Below are 22,085 nucleotides of genomic sequence, written 5' to 3'. Positions count from 1 at the left end.
TCCTGTTGCACGCAGTCAATGCTGGAAATGAAATTTCACACCACTTGGGATTCGGTTGGTGCGCTTTCCCTTATTCTACATTCATCGTTTGCCTTTTTTCCCGCTCTTGTTAAGAATAAACGGCTTTCAACAGCTCGCTTGTTGCTTCGGCGACGGGCTTCGCCTACTATTTTTAGACTCGCTTTTGCTTCTGGAGCACGACAATCCGGCTTACTTTGCTGCCAAAAAATAGCCATTTCAATTAGCAGAGCATGGCGCTTACATGGAAAAGCTCCGATGGCAAATCTCACTAAGGGCATGCGATGTGCATTTTCTCGTGTTGATATCATACGAAACGTTACACAGAATTTGTAACACTGATGGAAGCGAAATGAAACGAAATATGGAAAATTTCCGATTAATGATCCAAAATATCGCATACCCTCAAATTCCACGAAGCTTTTCCCAACCACCCGCGCCCAAATCCCTAAAATGGGATCAATGACAGATGACAATGACGCTGGTGTCGCTCGAGACATTTTTGACTCGCTGACGTTCGACGAAAACCCATTTCTATTCAACGAAAAGACACACTTACCTTCCTCGTGCGCGCCCCGATCCGCAGTTGGCTTTGGCTGACTGACTTTTCGTGTCCCGCTGGAATCACCTCCTGGCGGCGGATGCGCCCTCTTCTGTACTTCCATTCCATCCCCCCTCGTCTCGTCTAATAGCTGCACGCAGGGCACGATTTTTGTTCGATTGATTCGGAGAAGGTGATTTCGGCTCGCGGCGGGGCGAGGTGAGATCTACGCTAGCGACGAGGGCAGAAACCACGCTGCTGCCGATCTCCGGTGGTACAGTAACAGCAGGGCAACGAAGCCACACTGCAGGGCCAACAGGTTCCGACAGAGGCCGGAACTCGTCTGGAAGTTGGACGTCTGCACGGCGTCGGATTTGGCGTGCGCTAGCGATCCGGTTGAGGGTTCCGGAGACGTTAGGTCGTTCTGCTCGATGTCGACTGTGGAGGGAGAGAGACAGAAAGTAGAAGAGGTGATGAATTCAAGGTGTACACTGTTGATTACATCTAGCTAAATTTTGACCATCTCGGTTGACCTTGAAAGATGAGTGCAATAATTAGACGATGGAGCTTTAATATATGATTATCTAAAATAATTCGATGATATGCGCCTTAAACAAAATTATCTATGAGAAGGCAGCCTACGCACAGAAATCAAAGGAGGCTGCTATGGAACGATGCACGAGTTCACTAATCTGACGTTTGAGCGGTGCCGAATTCACTGGTTTCCATGGTTTCCGCATAAAAAACACAGCATCGCTAAAACGTAAAATAGTGAACCCGTGCATAGGTCCGAAATATGGAGTAAAGTTTTCTACGAACTACAAGATAACTCCCAGCTTATGAACGACACTCAAGACAGACTTGATGAAAATCGCTAGTTTTCTTTTGTTGTGTACCTTCGGTCGTTCTGGACAATCAAGGATAACGAGCCATAGTTTTAATTTTCATTGAAAAAGGAAAAAGATACGTATTTCAATACCTTATATTCAATCAGAACATATGGAGCTCTCGTGACATTTCTTTTGAATATGCATGATTTGATTCTATTTCGATTTTTGTCGCCTTTGATGAAATGCAAATATATATTTTGATCAGCGCTTCTATCATGTTTGTCCATTGTTTAAGATCCCAGCTCACAGTGACAGTTCGTGACAGCAGCATCTCGGCTTACCTTGACGTACACAAATTTCGTATCGATTTCTCCCTCCCAGGGAATAACTATTTAGAAAGGTTCTCTAAAATTCGTCTTGCTTCTCATTAGGTCATTTTATGACGCTTTGAAGGCTGCCATACATAATAAAAGTTTTATTTCTCCTAGGTTTTATATACATTTCCCGTGACATTGTGTACACGAAGCCGTCGGAACCATCGACAAACAAAACGAAGAAAGCATCGTTCAAAGCCGGTGACCCGTTCTCAAACCAACTCATGACACACAAACACCATTCCATTATTATTTATATTGAAAATATTGTCCTTCTACGCCTACTTGTCCCATGTTCTATGTAAACCTGATGGACCGCGGGACAAATGTGTGTATGCATGTATATTAGACTGATGCAAATTTTGAAATGTTTGCTCCCCTATGCTTAAACGATGTCAATTATGGTAAATAGCATTCTCCCAAAGTTTGAAGTGATTCGGAAGAAATTTGACTGTGCACACGCCATTTGAAGTTTATATGGAGATTACTATGGAAAACGCCAATCTTTTGTGTTCAGCCCTCTAACACGTCATCATAATATTTTATGGAAAAGTGAACACACTCATCTTATGTGAAAACTTCCCAGCTACAACTTTGCCAAAGACCACTTTTTGATTGGACCTCACGATAAATTGTTATTCTTCATTATAAAGCTGGTTTGCATGTAGCATGCCTCACCAACTGTTCGGCAGGCAACAGCGGTGCTCCTGGCGGGAAGCATAGATCAAAGTAATCCAGGCTACTATGTTCTACAGCAAAAAAGCAGTGTTGCTCTGAAAGTAATTGAATGATCATCTCAGCACGATTTGGACTTTGTTATCAATAATAACAAATAATCCTTGCGTCCCATCGGAATGTGGTCTTCGGCAAAGTTGTAGCTGGGAAGCTTTCACAAAAGATGAGTGTGCTCACTTTTACCTAAAATATTATGATGACGTATTAGAGGGCTGAACACAATAGATTGGCGTTTTCCATAGAAATCTCCATATAAATTTCAAATAGCGTGTGCACAACCAAATTTCTTCCGAATCACTTCAAATGTTGGAAGGATCATTTTCATCATAATTGACATCGTTTAAGCATAGGGGAGCAAAAACTTCAAAATTTGCATCAGTCTTATGTATAAGGTACCGTGGGGTAAGTGGATACAGAAAAATCAATAGTCAACTTCATTGTTATGTACAGCTAACGTTAATAATGTAATTCAAACTTTTTCCTGTGCATGACAAATGAGGGACTATTATACTTCAAATCGTCAATTATTTTGATTTTTCTGATTGTTATCTATTGAGCATGAGGGACTTGAATATTTGCCCCAAATGATCCACTTGCCCCACCATGGTGGGGTAAGTGGATCACCTATAAAAAAAACTCTATTCTCAAAGCAAATGTGATGTTATCATGCAGAGGCGCGTCCACGTTCGCAACCATGGGTAGGACAAACGTTGGCAAATATGTTTGCATAGTGAAGCAAAGAAAAATGTTAACCTGAACTGGAAATTGAAACATACATTTTGGTCGGCTTTGAGTTGACTTGAGGAAATTGTACTGTTTCCCAGCGTTCTAACGATATTATCATGCGATTTTTTCGCTCAACAAAAAAAAAACACGTAAATCTTAGAAGACTGCCTCGTTTTTTTTTTCAAACAAAACCTAATGAGAGCTATAAAATAAGAGTTTAAGGTGATTAGAAAACGAAGCCACAACTCAAATTTTAAAGAGCACAAGACTTGAGAACCAAACAGCGCTCCGCGTTGAAAATTTATCCCATTAGTCACCACCAGCATGCAAGTAATTTGATTAATTTTCAACGTGAGCTGTTGTCAGATTCTCCAGTCTTGTGCACTTGAAAATTTAAATTTAGGCTTCGTTAAATAATCACCTTAATTCTTCATAGTATGTATGCTTTTCTCATTATTCTCCCTAAAAATTTCATCAGAAATTTATTCAGGTATTTGCCCAAACATTCAGATATTGCGCATTTCTTTCACCACTGGACTATCGCAGAAGTTTTTAGAAGTGCGGGAACGCTAATAAAAGTGCGCGATTGCATCAAATCGAGTCAGTGTCTTCAGCGCGGTTATTCATCGCAGTCCAAAGAATAAGTGCTCTGAAGATACCAACATGATTCGATGCAATCTCGCACTTTTATTCACATTTTCGCACTTATGAAGCCGCACTTCGCAGTCCAGTAGTGAAAGAAATACACAATATTACTTCGGAAATGTTTAAACAAATTTATTTGGTGATTGTTTTCCAATGAATTTTTCCACGAATTTTCCTATGGAATTTCTACAAGAATTTTATGGAAGATACCTTTATGGAAATTCTTCGAAGATTATTTCAGAATTCATCTGAATTTCTCCAAAATTTATTTGACATATTTTTAAAGAAAGTCCTTACTCCTCCAAGATTTTATTCACCGATTTCCCTGGGACATCCCGGTCAAAACATCTTCTAAATTCCAATCAATAGCTTCACCAGAAAATTCTAGGGATTTCCTTTAAAATTGTTTTTCAGGATGTGTAAAGATTTCAACTAGAAATTTCTATAAAGATACCTTCAGCATTTGCTCCAGAGGTTCCATCTAAGATTTGTAAACAAATTTATCCAGTTTTTTCTTGAGAATTTCTAGGGGAATGCCTGGGATTTTTTTTTCTGAAAAATAAATCCGTGTGGTATTTTTAAAGTAAATCTAGAGTAACCTCTGGTAAAACTGGGGTATGTTTAAAAGTCACCTTCAATGAACAATGTTATCTGAAAAACCTTCTGGGCTTTTGAGGAAGTTGAAGAAGATTTCCTGAATATTTTTTTAAGATAATCGGAAAAAAATTGAATATCGGAATAGTATTCCTCAGAGTTTTCTAAAGAAATTTCTCGAAAAACAGACAAAATCTCTATAGAAATATATGTAGGAATAATCGAAAGAAATATTGGGATATTTGCTGTAGTAGGAAAATTTAAACAAACTTTTGAAGATTGCATTGAAATTTTATGAGAAACTTTTTAATAAATGCTTGGTAAAATTGGTTGTTTTAAGGACACGCCAAGGAATATCCGATTACTGAGAGAAAACGTGGATGATTTTTTATAGAAATCTACATGAACAGACGAAGGAGTTCTTGCAAAGTTCATTGATAAAAAATCCTTGAGCTATTATTTTCAAACACTCTGGACTAAACTTATTATTGTCCTCGAAAGAAATTCTGTAGAAATCTTTGGAAGATCTCCTGGAGTCAGTGTTGCAAAAAACTCAATTTCTCATAACTCACGCTTGAGATTTTTCATGCGTGAGTTGTCAATCAAGTAACTCAGCAGTTGAAAAATCATGGATGAGTTGGCTCATCTTTTTGACTCATTGTCTCTTATTTCCACTGTTTGTGGCAATAATTTGTTGTTAGTTTGGTAACATTACAGTAACCCTTTCTAACGTAAACAACAACATTCGGGTTCCACGAGTTGACGGGTTTTGCGTCTGAATCATTTTTTACGGTTTGAGTTGATTGCGTGATTTTGCATCAAAATTTCAAGCGTGAGATTTGCGAAGCAGATCTCTAATGAGTTTGCTCTCGCGGGAGAGCGTATTGATTGAGATTTGAGTGTGAGTCTATCAACACTGTCTGGAGTAACAACTGGCGAATTCGGTTGAAGGAAATATCTGGTCTTGAGGAAATTCTAGAACAGTTTTGAAAAAAAAAATCGTAGTGAGGCCCGAGGAAATTACTGCAGATAGTAGCTTTGGAATTCTTATGGATTTCCTGGATCAAATTCTAGAGAAATTCTTTTTTGCATCGTTTGAAAAATCGCTTGACGAATTTCTGGAACAATCGATAGAGAAATTTCTAGAAATATTTCTCTAGAGATCCCTGTAGGAAACCCTGAAAGTATACTAAATAAAATCACTATGATAATTCCTACTGCTTATCTTCGGGTTTCTTGGTGCCTGTACAATTTTGAATCAGGATTCAATACAAGCAGAATAAGGAAGAAGAGACTTTAGAAACCTTTTTGGATTGAATAGATACTTTAGAGATCTTCATTTAAAAAATATAGACTTTTTAGAAATTTTCAATAAAACAGAGACCAAATCTCTAAAAAGAAACCTTATTCCAGTGCTGCCTTTGGCATTACTGATTGAATCAACTTTTGTTATCATTCATTAAAAAATATGAATATCCTTTATGTTTATATCTAACCCAACTTTATTTCATAAAATTATAAAATAAAAAATAGGCCAAATTGCTTGCCTAAAGATGTTTGAACAATGTTTTATCTTGCAGAAACTCCATTAAATACCTTATCGTATCTAACGACGTTGATTGAGTTTCATGTATAATGAACAGATAAAAAAAAAATAGTTTAACCTTCCAGTCGTCACGCGGTTCGCCACCGTCAGGACCACCACGCTGCTGTTGTGAGCGAAAAGCAAGCTTTTTTCACCAGTGTTGTTCAAACTACAACAGCGTGACTACTGAAGTGTTAAGCTATTTTTCAATCTTTCTGCTAAACTTGTTTTATATTAATCGTGGGTAGTACAACCCTTTGACTGTCCTACCCAGGTATTATCGTGCGTAGGACATGTCCTACCTGTCCTACCCACTTCCCGCGCCAATGTTATCATGTATAGTATGAATAATATTACTGTCATTCTTGTTATAAGTGCTATGCTATATATTTTGATAGCTTTAAAATAAAAAAAATATTTATTTTATCAAAATATTATGAAAAATATTTGAACATTAGTTTACTCTTATTCGAACAAAAACAAACACTGTAACTAGAATATTTTGGAGAAAATTCATCCGAGTTATACAAAAGAATTGATGATTTATTCCTAACAATGTTTTCGAAAGACACTCGTAGTTAAAAAATATTAATTACATTTACTTTTGTTTAACATACTGAAATCTTTTTATTCTATTTATGGAACAATTTATATCATTTGTCTAGAACAATCGATATGGTTAAAAAACGTACGATAATATGCTTTCAGGTGGAGAATTTGTATGTTTTGCTCTTTTGCATTTCAGCTTAGAAAAACCAAGAAAAATTTTGTTTGAATTTTTCAATTTTCATTTTTTTTTGTACTAGAAAGACTGTAAACACTTTTAGGTGGATTAATTGAAATTTCCTCAGGTCAATTTGGAAAACTCAAGCTAGGAATGAAAAATTTAAAAGGAAAACAACACTTGATGACACTAAAGCTTATTCAAATCCGCGTAGGTAGTCTGCCAATATTTGATAACAATAATTGATCCACTTACCCCATCCCATTAAAAAGTGCGGGTAAGTGTACCATGACCAATATATCTGTATTTATTTACAAAAAATACATTTTTTTTTTTTTCATTGTGATTCAAATAATGGGTATTTTTCACTCTTGACCTCTTATGTGAACATGGGTAATAAAACCCCATTATTTTAAGAGCGATGCTGCAGATTGAGGTTATGGCAAAGGTATTGAATTGAAAAGTTCTGTATAATGATGAAAAGCAAAAGAGACTTAATAAAACACAACGTATATTTATTCCATAGTTTAACAAACAAATTCTACATGTTTGTGATCATTTCGGTGAACATCTAGCAGACAAACCAGGCACTACGGGAATTGCTGCAGTCGGCAGTGAAATCAGCTGCAGTAGTCCAAAACTCTGCATTCAGAAAAACGATTAATAATGGATCCACTTACCGGAAAGTATCCACTGATATTTACGTGTCGGAAAATTGTACGTGCAATATTTTCTTCCATAATTAATATCGAATAAATAAAAACAACATGAGTTTTTCAAATCACCGAGCGGTAAACAAACTAAGTTGGAAAATGGCGCTATTGACTATCATGTGCACTATTTACCCATTTATACAGCCAATAAGGATACTTCATAATGAGGTTAATATACTCTTTTTTATGTCACTAAAAAGTACCCTTTTTCTGACATTTCCATACTGTTCATAAAAATGGGTAGAAGAAACCCATTTAATGGGTACTTTCAAGTTAGCGTGTGATTTGCTTTGTTTGGCTACGGTAGTGTGAATCTCATGACTTTTGACAGCTCTGGTCAGGTACAAGGTTTCTAGAAGGGAGGTAGTCACATTTCTCTTCCAGCCGTTTTAAAATAAGAATCATTCTTCTTGACAAGGTTCGTTCATCAGGCGCATAAAGACTGGAACGCGCAAAAATTGGTCGACAAAAGAATCGTGCCTTTCAGTCAAAATTCATAACATAATAATCTTTTTTTCTTATTGGTAGTTCGTTAATTATTAAGGGTTGCCAAATTTGAACTGCCGTGCCTTCAGGTTAACCCCTTCCATCGAAATTTGCACCGTGGTTTCATTGACCTTTTTCGCCGCCGAACGCAAGTTTGATTTAAACTGCTGCTGGTTTTCCATGGATTAATTATTTGTTTTGAATTTCCATGTCACCAAGGACCAATACCGCTTCTATTGATTGTGGTAGCTAGACTTGGTGATAAATGTTGATTGTTTTATATGAGCATGCATGTTGCATTTTAGCGTGCATGTTTGATTTCAGCGTGCATGCGTTAATTGAATTTTATCGTGTATGTTTTATTTAAGCGTGATAGAATTGACAACTGACGGATTTCACGCCAAATCGACACGCGATTGGCAGCACCCCTTCAGAATTCAATGAAACTTTCTGGATGTCAAAAGTATGTGAAACTAAGATACTTTGCGTACTTTGTTTTTTCAAAATCGATCTAGACTAACATTTGGAACGGGTCAAAGTTTTTTTTTTTTTTTTTATAAACCCGTATAACTCGAAAACGGTAAGACCTACAAAAAAGTGTTGTATGACTGTCGTGAAATTTCCTGAAGTTGGAGAAAAAAATATTGAAAAAAATAAAAACACGTTTTCTACACAAAAAAAAAAATATTCAAAACTTTAAAGTCAATTTAAAAAAAGGCCATTTCAGATTTCGATCGTCCTTAAGCAAAAAGTTTCGTAATTAAACTTACTAAAAGTCGTCCATACATTGCAAACTGGGCATATTTTAGAGAAAAAAGTTTCTCTAACTTCGAATTTTTTAAGTCCAAAACTGAATTTTTTTTTTCAAAGATTTTGTTTTAAACTGTCAAATATGATCGTATTTTCAAGTGATAAATGAGTTTGAATCAGAAAATAAATTGTATTTTTTATTGAGAATAGTTAAAAAACGGATTTATACAGTGATTATGTTTTATAAATGAAAGCAATCAATGGACTTCGCCTCTGCCTATGAGGAAATCAACTCCGTCTAACAATCCGACGGATTTTTATGGTTCGAAAGGTATCACAACAGTATTGCAAACTTTGAAAAGTAACAGCCTTATCCATATCCCATTAAATTCTCTTCTAGAAAAAGTGTTGTGAAAAAAAACTTACTAAACGTACCTGCCTTAAACGCCAGATGAATAAGAAATAATGAATATGTTTGTATTGTTATCTACCTAAAAAAAAGTTGATAAGCTCATAACTCATGATTTTATTTGCAAAGAACAGTCTTCTTTTCTACGAAACAAAAAAGACAAAAAAGCGTCAAGGACGAACGTTAAATACTGGTAATAGGATCCTAAAGCCCTGTCTCATATTTATTACCAAACGCTTAAGTTTAGGGCAGAAACACATGTTTACTCAATTTTGAAATGATTTTCATTGGTTTAAGTACAAAAAACATTTTTTTATGATTTTTGAGATTTTGTCACACCCCTTGGTTTAAACTCGAATTTTGGGTATATTTTGTTTTCCGTGTCCTTTCCAAAATGTCAGATAGGAACAACCCCAGTGTTAAAACTATATGCCCTGTGGCATTTTTGTCGAAAAAGTGAATGTCAAACAAGATCACAAGTGTCAAGGTTGATATTTGGAACCATTTTTAAAATTGAAGTTAAAAAATGATATAACCGTTATTTGAGCGGGAAAACTTGCTAAAGTAGTTGCAAGAACATGCTCTTTCGTATTATTGAATAAAAACGAGAATTCATTAAACATTTTAGGACCCAATTTGCAATGTATGGACGACTTTTAGTAAATTTAATCTCGAAACTTTTTGCTTAAGAATGATCAAAATCTGAAGTGACCGTTTTCTTAAATCGACTTTAAAGTTTTGAATATATTTTTTTTTCAGTGTAGAAAATGTGTTTTTATTTTTACAGTCCTCCATACAACACTTTTTAGTAGGTCTTACCGTTTTCAAGTTATACGGGTTTATAAAAAAAGTAAAACAAAACTTTGACCATTTCCAAATGTTAGTCTAGATCGATTTTGAAAAAACAAAGTATGTAAAGTATCTTAATTTCACATAGTCTTCACACCCAGAAAGTTTCATTGAATTCTGAAGGGGTGCTGCCAATCCCTTTGTCGAGTTGGCGTGAAATCCGTCAACTGGAAAGCTCAGAAAAAAAAAATAACGCGCAAAAGACATTGCATGCGTGTCTCGTAATCGAGACCTCAGTTTAGTGAAGGATTTTGTGTCGTACGGTTGTGCTGATTCGGAACCAGCATTTTTCGGTTCGACCGATGGCGGAATCGGCTTCGATCCGATTTTAAATTTAAATACAATTCACGTTTTGCAGTTGCTATTTAGGTTGAAAGTTCATATAGAAACTGTAATACCTTTATTATTCAACATAGGCTGCATCAACTGCATATTTTTCCACATCATTTTCAAACAAAATGTGTTAATTTATTTATGCGTAATGGAGTATATCATGAATGTTGCAATTATATAAGGTGTTGGTTCGAAAATCCATATGGGATAGTTATGCTTTTATAGACGGACAGATTAGAGGCGTAACATTTTCGGCAGATATTTCCTTATCTCTTGAACAGTTCCAACGAAGTCAAATCAAAAGAAGTTGTTCTGTTAATGTCAACTGAACTGAGTAAAACTGAGTAATTGTAATTGTATGGAAGGATTGCATGAGTTAAAAGCCACCTCTCTCACCCCTCGGATTGCTGGCTTGAGGTGCAGCCATTGGCGTAGCTAGGATTTTTTTCTGGAGGGGGCCTAGGCGGGGAGCAAATTCTCAAAGAATCACTATCGAATTTCTTAAACAATCTTTTGAAGAATCCCGCCAGAAAATGCATTTGCAATTCATTGAATCATTTCTCCTTGAAGGTCCTTCACGTACTTATCACATATAAATTCCAATTGTTAGTTTAAAATATCCTCCTGTGTTCATTAATAATTTGTTCAGGATATTCAGAAATGAATGAGGATTTCTCCAAAAAAGTAGCATAAACAATTCTAGGAGTTTCATCAATCATGTCTTCAAGATCACCAAGCAAGGAATCATTCACAAATTCTTCAGAGAGTTCGCCAGTTTTTCCTACATTGCTTTTGAAGTTCTTCCTAAAGTTTCTCTACAGGATTGTTTGAAAAAATCGCCGCACAATTAATCCAGACTTCCTGCAGAAAAAATTGATTGACTCTTCCAGATGTGACTGTAAGGATTCCTCGTATAGTCCACAAGAATTTCATAAGCAATTAAAAACAATTTATTTGAAAAAAAAAAGTTATTCATGATTTCTCAGAAAAGTTCTCCGCAGATCTTTGTTTTTTTTAGATTCCTTCAAAATCGCCTACTTTCAAAACTCAAAAATGCCTAACTAAGAAATGATTAAAGTATTTTAACATTTATATAAAGTTCCTAGTGGAATACGTTAAACTGTTCTTTCAAAAACTCTTCCGCGAAAATTTGTTCAGAGATTTTTTAAAGAATTGTATTTTTGTTTCTCTAAGATTTTTCCGAAAAATTTACCAGAAATTCGTCTAAGTATTTTTTAGAGATTTTTTTTTTCGTTAAACCGCACTAACCACTACTTTGGAAATTTTTTGAAGAATTTTTTCCCCAGATTTAGAAATATTATGCAATTCATTCTTGAACCTCTCAGAGATTGTCTTCAGTAGTTCCATCAAGTATTCTTTCAGGTTCTAAAAATAACTCCAATATTTTGCGAATGGTAATCTCAGGATTCTTCCATAAATAATATACCGTTTTGATTCATATTCCGAACACTTAAGGCCAGCCGCGACTACAAATGAATCTGATAAGCATAAATTGAGTGATATTTGTGAACATTTTAATTCCTTCACAAAGTCTAACTGTTAGCTATTGGCTTGGCTGATAAAATTGTTTATTGAAACTTATTTAGCATTGTTTTTACGTAATAGTTTGGAAAAACATTTTGATTCAAATGTCGAACACTGTGTTCATTCTGTCTCATATTCCGAACAACTTGCTTCAAATTCCGAACAGCACGAATAAATCATATTCAAATGAATAATTTCGCAAATAAATTCATCAGAGCTAGGTCTACTGGTCTCCAAATAGAGAATCATAACTACTCCCGAAGTATAAAATAGATTGGTAGACGTTAAAATTGAATTGCAATTGACTGCTATTTGCTGGCAATTTGGTGACATATTTCAGCGAAATATTCATCCAAATCGCCATACAAAAACCGAGTGTTCGGAATATGAGTCTGTTCGGAATTTGAGACAAAATGGTATAACAAAATTTATCAACTATCCATTTTGTGGTACAAAAAACAACTCCAGGAATAGCTCAATATTTTTTTCACAAATTCTTCTACGAATCACTCCATACCAGATTTTTAAAGAAACACATACAAAAGAAACAAAAGAAAGATTGAACAAACTTGCTCGATTTTTTTTGAATAATTGGGGCTTAAATATAATTTGGAAAAATCTACAAAATTCCTATTGTAAAATTTAAGAAATAAATCAAAGAATTCGTGAAACTTGTTGAGAATGTACCTCACAGAAAAGCTTAAGTGGTCTTGTAAGATTTACTTCATAAATTTTTGTTCTTTTTTTCTTCGTATATTATAATAGAAAATGATTGGTGTTAAAATGGATGGAATTTTCACTGTTAGTTTTATAACTAAAATCTTAGATAATGTTTTGTATCAACTCCGAAGTTTCATGATACTATGGTGAATATATTTGTGGGCTTCGTAGTCGGGCGGTTAGTGAATGTTTTCCGACTGTGCCATTGGGCGTTGCATGCTAGTCCGTTGTCTAGTGTGGTGCTTCCTTCAAAGGGCAAATAGCCCACTGGAAGCCCCAAGTAACCAGTAAGCACGATAATGCGGCACGGTAACAGCATTATATGCGCATATAGGGTAATCATTTGATGCATGTCAGTTTTATATACGCATATAATGCTATTATAATGCCAGAAAAGGCAAAAAAGCGTGCCATTATAGTGCCAAGATATAACCGTGCTTCTCTGCACCCCTAATGCTGATATAAGACCACGTGAGAAACGTCAGTTGTTTTCGCCAGGTTTTTAGGGCGAATATTTTGCGCTTTCGCGTACGCAGCCAGAGAGCTTTCGCGTATGCGGCCAAGCAACTGGTACACGAGGTAAATAAATGAATGAATGAAAACGGAAACCTCTAATAGTATGCAAAAAATGTAATAAAATGATACAGATAGTACTTCTCCGTATCAGAAGTATTCGTTTAGGTAGTTTTCATCCTTTTGAGGACTTGCAATTGCCACATTTTGATCCTCGTTTTATGATGATGAAATTCCTCATTTTGCGTCTCGAACCTGCGACACCCGTATTGTTGAGTTGTTATCCTGCTCCTTTGCTCCTACGGCCACATAAGATGAATAGTATTGGAAAGAAAAGTGACCAATTTAAACCATCACTTTTCCCCGTCATAAAACCTGCAATTGCAGTAGTGAGAAGATTTATGTTTGACTCCCTCTTACCACTACATACAAACACAAAGCACGTGGTATATCTGTCAAAACACTGGATGGCATTTAAACAAGCCCTGTATTCGAATATAAAGCCAATATAGTGCTTATTAAATGCCTGTATGCATCAGGCTTAGAAGCATTAATGATGCTGTAATAGGGTTTCTATGCAGCGGAAGTGCTGTTATAAGGTGTGTAAGCATTTGTGGTGCAATTATAATGCATGTACGCATCAATGATGCTGATTAAGGGCTTATTATTAGTGCTTATGGCTACTTGGGGCATAAACGTGTAGTGTCTTTTTTTAAAATATATTGATGTAGAACTCATTCTTGCTACCTTTAGAAATTCCAAAAACACTTTTTTGAAGGGTCTATTATCGATTATTTTATAGTACTGTAGAAGTTTAACGCGAAAATATCGCCTGCAACTTTTAAGAACATTACCGAAGATGTTTTGTGGTAAAATTCGTAATATAAGATTTTAATAAATTAAAATCTTAGTTGACACTTTTGCATTACACTGATTTTTTTTATTTTTGATGAATTCCTGATGGACTTTTGAGAATCTGGAACCATACGTAAAAGAATTCTTCTATTTTTCAAAACTCCTATATTTTACCTTTCTTTAGATTCTTTTATATATTGATTTTGTGAGTATGGAAAGATTTTTGTACAAAGTTCCTCGAAGCGACATGCGAAGAAAAGACAAGCAATCAAATGTTGAAGCAGGTAGAACAATAGATGGGCAATAGTACAATGAAAGATAATTTTTAATCTTTTCGATAGAGGTAAATTACAGGATCGTTATAACCTGTCTAATGAATTGACCTTTTAAATTAATTTCACCAGATAGTCCATCAGAATCATCTTTAGAAATTATCCTTGAAATATATCCTTCCTTGAATTCTGGTTTTCAAGAATTCAGCCAGAAAACCTTTAGAAATTCCGCCCTCGTATCGTGTCAAATTCAAACCAAGAGTTTGGATTCAGGATTTGGATGAAGATCAATATAAATTTATTTGTGAATATCCTTATAAATCTTTTACGCCTTCTCAGTTATATTGCTACATGTATCTTTACAGATTCATTTACCGCTATGATAATTTCGGAAGCAAAAGTTTTTCCGGGGGTTTTCAACAAATTTCCTCTGAAAATTCGAAGGCAAGTGACATTTCAATAATACTATTTTTCCCAATTTTGGAATAATTCGTGGAATTGAAGCAAAATTTCTAGAAATAAAAGACAGATGAATTTTGGACGCAATTTGTGAAGTATTTTGGAAATATTTCTTAAGGACTTTCGATGAACGTTGCGGAAGAATTTGTGATAATATTTTTGGGAAAACTATCTATAGAAATCCCCAAAAGAATTTCCAATAGAACTTTCAGTGAAGGAGGTTAAGTTTAAGGAGCGATTGCGAAGAAAAACTGAACTCTTCATAATCTTTCAAAAGTAAAATTGTGTAGATAAATCCGGGAACATTTAGCAAATTACGAAGTAGTCATAGAAGGAATCAATGTCCACCAGGAGGAATTCGCTTTGAAAGAATGAACAAGTCCCACAATATTATTTGACTAATTTCCAAGAGGTTTCCAAAAATTCTAAAGTCACTCTTCAATATTTCTTGAGGAATTTGATTGTATAAAATTTTATAAAGAATATCGAAAAGTTAAAAAAAATGCAAAAAAAAAATATTTATGCGAAAAAACTTAAAAAAAAAATCATAGTCAAAGAATGGTTGTATTGCTGAATCTTTTAGCATTTTTCACACCAGGTTAAATTTTTACCATTCATTTGAAGAAAACTTGACCACTTGCCCGAAACTCCTTTAAAAGTTAAGCATTATTTTTCAACAAGAATTCCCGCTAATTATCGTCTGAGAAATTCGTTTCGTAATTTTGTCTAATTTTTCAACTAAATTTTTCGGTTGTGTAAAAGTTTAAGTAAATGTGTGGATTTTTTTAGTGAAATTCTCATTGGAGAGGTCATCATTACCGTAAACCAGGGTATTCTCAAAAGCTTGAAAAATTAGAAGGAAGTAAATATGCTGCTTTATGCTGAAACAGCATTATTTGAATTATTAAAAAAAACCTATTTTGTGAATTCAATATGCAGGATATTGACGCTTTTTTATACCTCGGTATTGTTTTGCAACGGAAATGTCGAAAAATTGCGCTTATCGCATACAACAGGAAGCTAGTTACCGTTAAGTCACCAGTCACCGTGCGGCCTCCATTCACCGTGCACATATACAAATTCTTACAGAATATTCATACAATTTTCACAAACTATTCTTTTGTCAGAAAAATAAGATAAAACTGATGAAATGAAGTAGTTTTTGTCACAAAGCATTTTGAAAAACCTAGTTTATGCAGTCAAAATCATGTGAATTCTGTTTGATAATGAGATTTTTCAATACTCTTAGTAGAAACACCAAAAATTCACATTTTTCGTTTTAACGTTAGATTATGAAATTTTTCAAAATTTCAACAAGTTATCACTGTGGATACTATTAGTAAGATGTATTTCATCGTATGAGCAATGAGATTTTATGCAAATTAGAATGTTTTATTGTGTCTCAGTGGAAACCCAAATGCACGGTGAATGGACCCATTTCAGTATATATGGTTCCTATTACCGTGCATTAGTGTAAAAGGCTTGAAATTATTCGATAATATTAGATTTATTGTTATGTCGTGATTTAACTACTTCATATTTAGTGTTTGAGTGAATATGGAATGATTTGGACAATACAGTCAAACCTCTTTTAACGATTTTAGTGAAAAAATAAATATTTTGCCGAGTTTTAAACTTTTTACGTTTTTATTGTAAATGAAGATTTGAATACACTTAAAAATGACTACGCACACTACTAGCAACATAGTTGCTTCATCAACAACGTTTCTTCAAGATACGAAATAAAATCATAACGAAAATTATACGCACGGTGAATGGTGCACTAGTGTGCACGGTAAATGGTGACATATAACGGTACGAGACGACCTTAACATGAAAGTTGCAAACATAATTTTTGAGTAATTTTTTGTTATGTATCACTAGTTTTAGATTTTTCCCTGAATTACGATATAATTGCACGCTACGTTGTGGTATTCTAGTACGCTACAAATTATTTGGAAAAGTTATAGATTTTTTGAAGTGCAAATTTTTCTTAAATGCACGGTGAATGGTAGCTTGACGGTATAACAGTAACCAGTCGATCGACGGTCGAATGGTTCTGCTTTCGGTTGTCGCGTGATTCACTGAAAACAGCGTGGCGATGCTGTGTTAGATAAGCGGAACTCCTTGGAGAGGCAATTCTAACAATTGTAACCAGAACAAAGCAACCAAACTGAAAGCATTTCATTCCCATGCGTCATCAAGAGCCATTCTCGACAAACAGTTGTCAAGCGGGTTCAAAGCCCCTCCAGCTGTAAAGTGCTCAGCTTTTCTTCCATACCACTCGGGAATGTCATTCGGTTTGACTTAGGTACGCTCTCCAAACGGCAAAACCTGCAACCCAGCTTATTGCACGCAGCAACCCAGTGGAATTCCCATGGTGATGGTTGCACTTTTTTTAATAAATTCATTTCATCGTCAGCCGCCAAGCCACAGCCAGAAGTTGTACTCGCGTAGTGGAAAACTGTCGTTAAGCGACAGACTTATGGTTACAAATGGGTAAAAGAAGCATACAAAACCTGGGACAGCCAGAGACTGCGGCGAATGCCAACCGAAATGAACGAACAAACGCAACTCCATCTAACAGCAGTAACCGTAGAGACAGGAAAAAAAAAGTGTCACATAAAAGTCCCAAGCAGGCGACGACAACGACTGGGAAACAATTCCGAACGAGGGGTACGACAGCAGAAGTGGTCCCTCGGATGCAACTGACAGCGTCATACCTATACAGATTCATTTAGCCACGACAACTGGCCTGGCGGCAGGTGTGGGAGTGGTTTTGGAGCCGAGTAGAACAAAAAACAAAAGGAAATTCCTCTCCGACAAAGCACTGACAGAATGGTTGATGAAGGGAGCCATGTTCTGCAGCAGTTCGATGTAACGCTCCGACGTGATGTGCCTTCGTGTGCCTTCTGGGTGCCTTTCGCTAGAAATGATGATCTACGGTGGTGGACCTTAATTGCTTTTAGCGTAATGAGAAAGACATTTTGTTCTAAAGTTCCTTTTTTTGAGCTGCGTCTGCTATTCTCATTTTACTTGCCCCGAGTGGAGTTAAAATGCGGAGAAAATTAGGATACTTTTTCAGCGCTGGTAAGGAGAATCCTCTTGTGCCAAGTGGATGCGCGCGTAAGGCCTGCTGCTTGAAGCTGAACAAGAGTAGTAAAGAGCTGACAAAGCGTAATTGAGAAGCTTTCTGTTGACTTGTCAAGTTCTCGGGAAAACGGCAAAGCCAACTTTATTAACTGAAAGCCGCTTCGTTCGGTTGTCGTTTGCTGAGGTAACAATAAATATTGCCTCTCGCCGTCGGGAAGCCAATGACAGTAGGCGGTGCTTCCGCGGTGAGGTCGATCGTTATTGTTTATCTGGAAAGTTTAGCACCACGTTGCCAAATCGAAGCACGTCATGATTTGAGAGTACACAACAGCACACTCTGCTCTACTCTGAAACCTAGGCACGAACGAAAGTCACAAAAGTTTCCCCGAAAAATGCTACTTTTGGTGGTGAGTAAATAATGATTCACCATTTTTCTCCCTGGATCTGTTTTCGGTCATTGTTTATTCATCAGTCCATCGATTAAATCCTTGCTCCATTACCGTTGACCTTTGAAGAGCAAGAAAAAAAAAACGACTCCACGCCGTCAAGCCGTTAATCACTTGAGTGTGAAGTCCCTCTTGTCCTCCTCTTGTCGTCAACCATTTCCCAATTGGTGCCCCACAAGCTATAGGCAATGTCCTGCTTGCAACATTGATGGAGTGCTGTTCAATATATTTTCTCCCCATTTCGCTAAGAGAAAATTATGTTAAATTTTCAATTACTCGTCCACTTGAATGAAAACAAGCGACATGCCGGGGAGAAACGATGGCGAGAAATATTGAGCGTAATTAGTCAAGTTTACGTGTCAGCGTCCGGGTTGAGGGAACTGATGGTACGGCTGTGATGAATGGCATCAACAAGGTGGAAAATGAAGTGGGACGATCTCCGGTTCATTGGAGCAACGAATGTTTTTGCTCAATGTACATGTATTGTTTGCTTTTTCGTTGGAAGTATGTGATGCGAAGTTTTTTTTACAAAACCGATATAAAATTATGAGCGTGGCACAGCGTAGGAAGGCACATTTCGAACATTTTTGCACCATTTTTTTACGACAGGGAAAAGAAGCATAACAAAAGACGTAGTTCATGAAAATCAATCTAGTAAATTTTTTTTTCGTTTCCAACTTTTCATCTGTGATCACTTTGGTAAGCTACTTTTTGCAATTTCTAATCGTAATAGGCTGTATTTCATCACGCCAATCTGTCATGAAACGGCCTACCTTCCTGCACTGAGGTATGGGTCACTGCACAATAATCTTCCTCTCTTTCATTCTTACAAAAAATATGTAAACAACCAGGCCAGCAAACGTCAAAATCGCATACAAAATCAAAACAGTGCAGAGACCTATGCAGTGCGGGAATAGTCATTACGTAACTGAAACCAGTGCTGTAATGATTTATTACGCAACGCTTTCTCATTACGCAACTGTTATGAGTTGCGTAATGAATCATAACACAACTAATTTTCAGAAATTGTAAAGCAATGGTGAATGCATTGCTATACAATTTCTGATACCCTGGGTAAGCCTCGTAGGATAAATTTACGACTCGTGCTGTAAAAATCATCATTCTGCAACTTGTTCCGTAAACTACTATTTTCTGTGCCTAATCTATTATAAAATGAGAGAGGTAAAGAATTGATTATCGAAGCAGGCTATGCTTCGAAATTGAGAATTTGGGCTGTAAACTGTTCCCCATTTTAATGCTCCTGGTTTGTTGGTAAAAATATATCTACAGAGATTGCTAGAGCGATTTTGCCGGAAGTTCCTGTCGAAATGCCTCCAGCGATTTCACCAAAAAGGTCTCCATCAAACTAAAGGATTCATCAGGAAACATTTCCAGGAATTATTTCTCCTTCAGAGACTCTTCCGAAAATTCTTCAAGCAATTTTTCCTTATATTGCTTCAAAAATTCTTCCCGGGAAACCCAAGGTTACTCTATGGCAGATTCTGAAGGCTAAGTAGCCCGTCATTCGTTTTGGCAACAATGATGACTTTTCAGCTTGCCATTCAAAGTGATAAAACTCAGCCTTGATAGTTTATATTGACTTGAAAAAGTTTCACTGTACGCGCCAACATGCATAATGTATGCTGATACTTTTTCAGGTGTGTCAGTGCAAAACCAACTGATTTTCTTTGATATGAAATCGTTAGATGAATTAGCAACAATCATCAACAACGCGTACAAATTTCAATGACGGCCTACTTCGTCTTACAGGATTACTTCAGAAATTTCCCTAATAACTTCTCGAGAAATCCCTCAAGTAGTGCTTTCGATAATATTCTAGGTATTTTTTTTAGATTTTTTCCAGAGATCGTTCCAGGAAATCTTTCGGAGACTCCACCGAAAATTTGTCGGAGGATTCCACAAATAATAACTTTATGAATTATGGGGCCCAGATAGTCGTAGCGGTAAACGCGCAGCTATTCAACAAGACCAAGCTGAGGGTCGTGGGTTCGAATCCCACCGGTCGAGGATCTTTTCGGGTTGGAAATTTTCTCGACTTCCCAGGGCATAGAGTATCTTCGTACCTGCCACACGATATACGCATGCAAAAATGGTCATTGGCACAGTAAGCTCTCAGTTAATAACTTTGGAAGTGCTCATAAGAACACTAATTTGAAAAGCAGGCTCTGTCCCAGTGTGGACGTTAATGCCAAGAAGAGAGAGAGGAATACCTATAAAGATTCCTTAAGAGTTTCCTTCAGGAATTTTCCCAGGAAATTCACTACTTGAAATTGAAATTCACTAAACGAAATAGAGTTCCTCGTGAGTTTCCTTCAGGAATACTTTCAGGAAATTCACTACATGAATTATTCTTATGATTTTTCCAGGTGATCCTTCAGTTATCCCATTTGAAATTTCTTCAGAGATTCGTTCTGGGCCTCCGAAAGAATTCCTCTATAAATTCCTACAGAGATTCACCCGAGAATTCCTATAGGTATTTCATCAAATAGAATAAAAAGTCCTCCATGTTTCCACCAAGATTTTAATTAGGCGGATTCAGGAAACTCCTTTCCAACCGGTCCGCCTGTAGAGCATGACGCGCAGAGTAATGGAGTAGCACACAGTAGCATCTTTCGAAAAAGGCCGATTCTGGAGGCGGTCATGCCACAGTAAGGAACCCGGCAGAACGTGGAACGTTATAGATGGAAAGGGCAACAGCAGATCCACCTCTTTCGTGAGAAAAAACTCCGCCTGGAGAAGACGGAGTGCGAGGAGATTTCACAGCTGTGCCGGTTTCAAGAAACCCTACTAGTTCTATCAGAACCTTAATGAATCCCGCAACGTCTTCTTGCCGCGAGCCAAGATGTTCTTCAAGGATAAAGATGGGAGCATTTTGACGGACGAGCATGATGTAATCGAAAGGTGGAAGCAGCACTTGGACAATCGGAGCTGAAGTCATAAGAATGGGACCGAAGAGGCTGGCAATTTGTCTGCACCGGCTGATAGGCACAATCTGGAAAACAAAACAGCTACCAGAGGAGTGGAAGGAATAGGTAATATGCCCCATCTACAAGAAAGGCGACAAGTTAGATTGTAAGAACTTACGAGCGATCACCATTCTAAATGCGGCCTACAAAGTATTATCCCAGATCATCTTCCGTCGTTTGTCACCCGTAATAAACGAGTTCGTGGGAAGTTATCAAGCCGGCTTCGTTGACGGCCGATCGTCAACGGACCATATCTTTACTGTACAGCAAATCCTCCAGGTCCCAACGCATCACCTTTTCATCGATTTCAAGGCGGCATACGACAGTATCGACCGCGTAGAGCTATGGAAAATGGGCGAGAACAGCTTTCCCGGGAAGCTCACGAGACTGATAAGAGCGACGATGGAAGGTGTGCAAAATTGAGTGTAGGTTTCAGGCGAACACTCCAGTTTGTTTGGATCCCACCGGGGACTACGACAAGGTGATGGACTTTCATGCCTGTTGTTCAATATTGCGCTAAAAGGTGTTATGCGGAGAGCCGGGCTTAACAGCCGGAGTACGATTTTAACGAGATCCAGTCAATTTGTTTGCTTCGCGGATGATATGGACATCGTCGGCCGAACATTTGAAAAGGTGGCAGACCTGTACACCCGCCTGAAACGTGAGGCAGCAAAAGTCAGACTGGTGGTAAATGCGACCAAGACAAAGTACATGCTAGCTGGTGGGGCCGAGCGCGACAGGGCTCGCCTAGGTAGCAGTGTTACGATAGACGGGGATACGTTCGAGGTGGTCGACGAGTTCGTCTACCTTGGATCCTTGCTGACGACTGACAATAACGTTAGCCGTGAAATGCGGAGGCGCATCATCAGTGGAAGTCGGGCCT

At 37.0% G+C, this 22,085-nt stretch overlaps 1 protein-coding gene across 1 annotated transcript in view; it reads right to left on the bottom strand.

The window, feature by feature from the left end:
* Window positions 1-532: 532 nt before the first annotated feature.
* Window positions 533-22,085, bottom strand: part of LOC5572379 — a 516,304-nt gene continuing 494,751 nt past the window's right edge. The window contains exon 9 of the mRNA XM_021838796.1: window positions 533-997. Coding sequence (XP_021694488.1) covers window positions 786-997 — 212 coding nt within the window. The 3' untranslated portion in view covers window positions 533-785. The remainder of the gene's footprint in view (window positions 998-22,085) is intronic.

This window comes from Aedes aegypti, chromosome 1 (genome assembly GCF_002204515.2).
Source record: "Aedes aegypti strain LVP_AGWG chromosome 1, AaegL5.0 Primary Assembly, whole genome shotgun sequence".
In the NCBI taxonomy this organism is placed as follows: Eukaryota; Metazoa; Arthropoda; class Insecta; order Diptera; family Culicidae; genus Aedes; species Aedes aegypti.
Note: the sequence above shows the minus strand (reverse complement) of the source record. Positions and strands in the feature narration are given on the sequence as shown.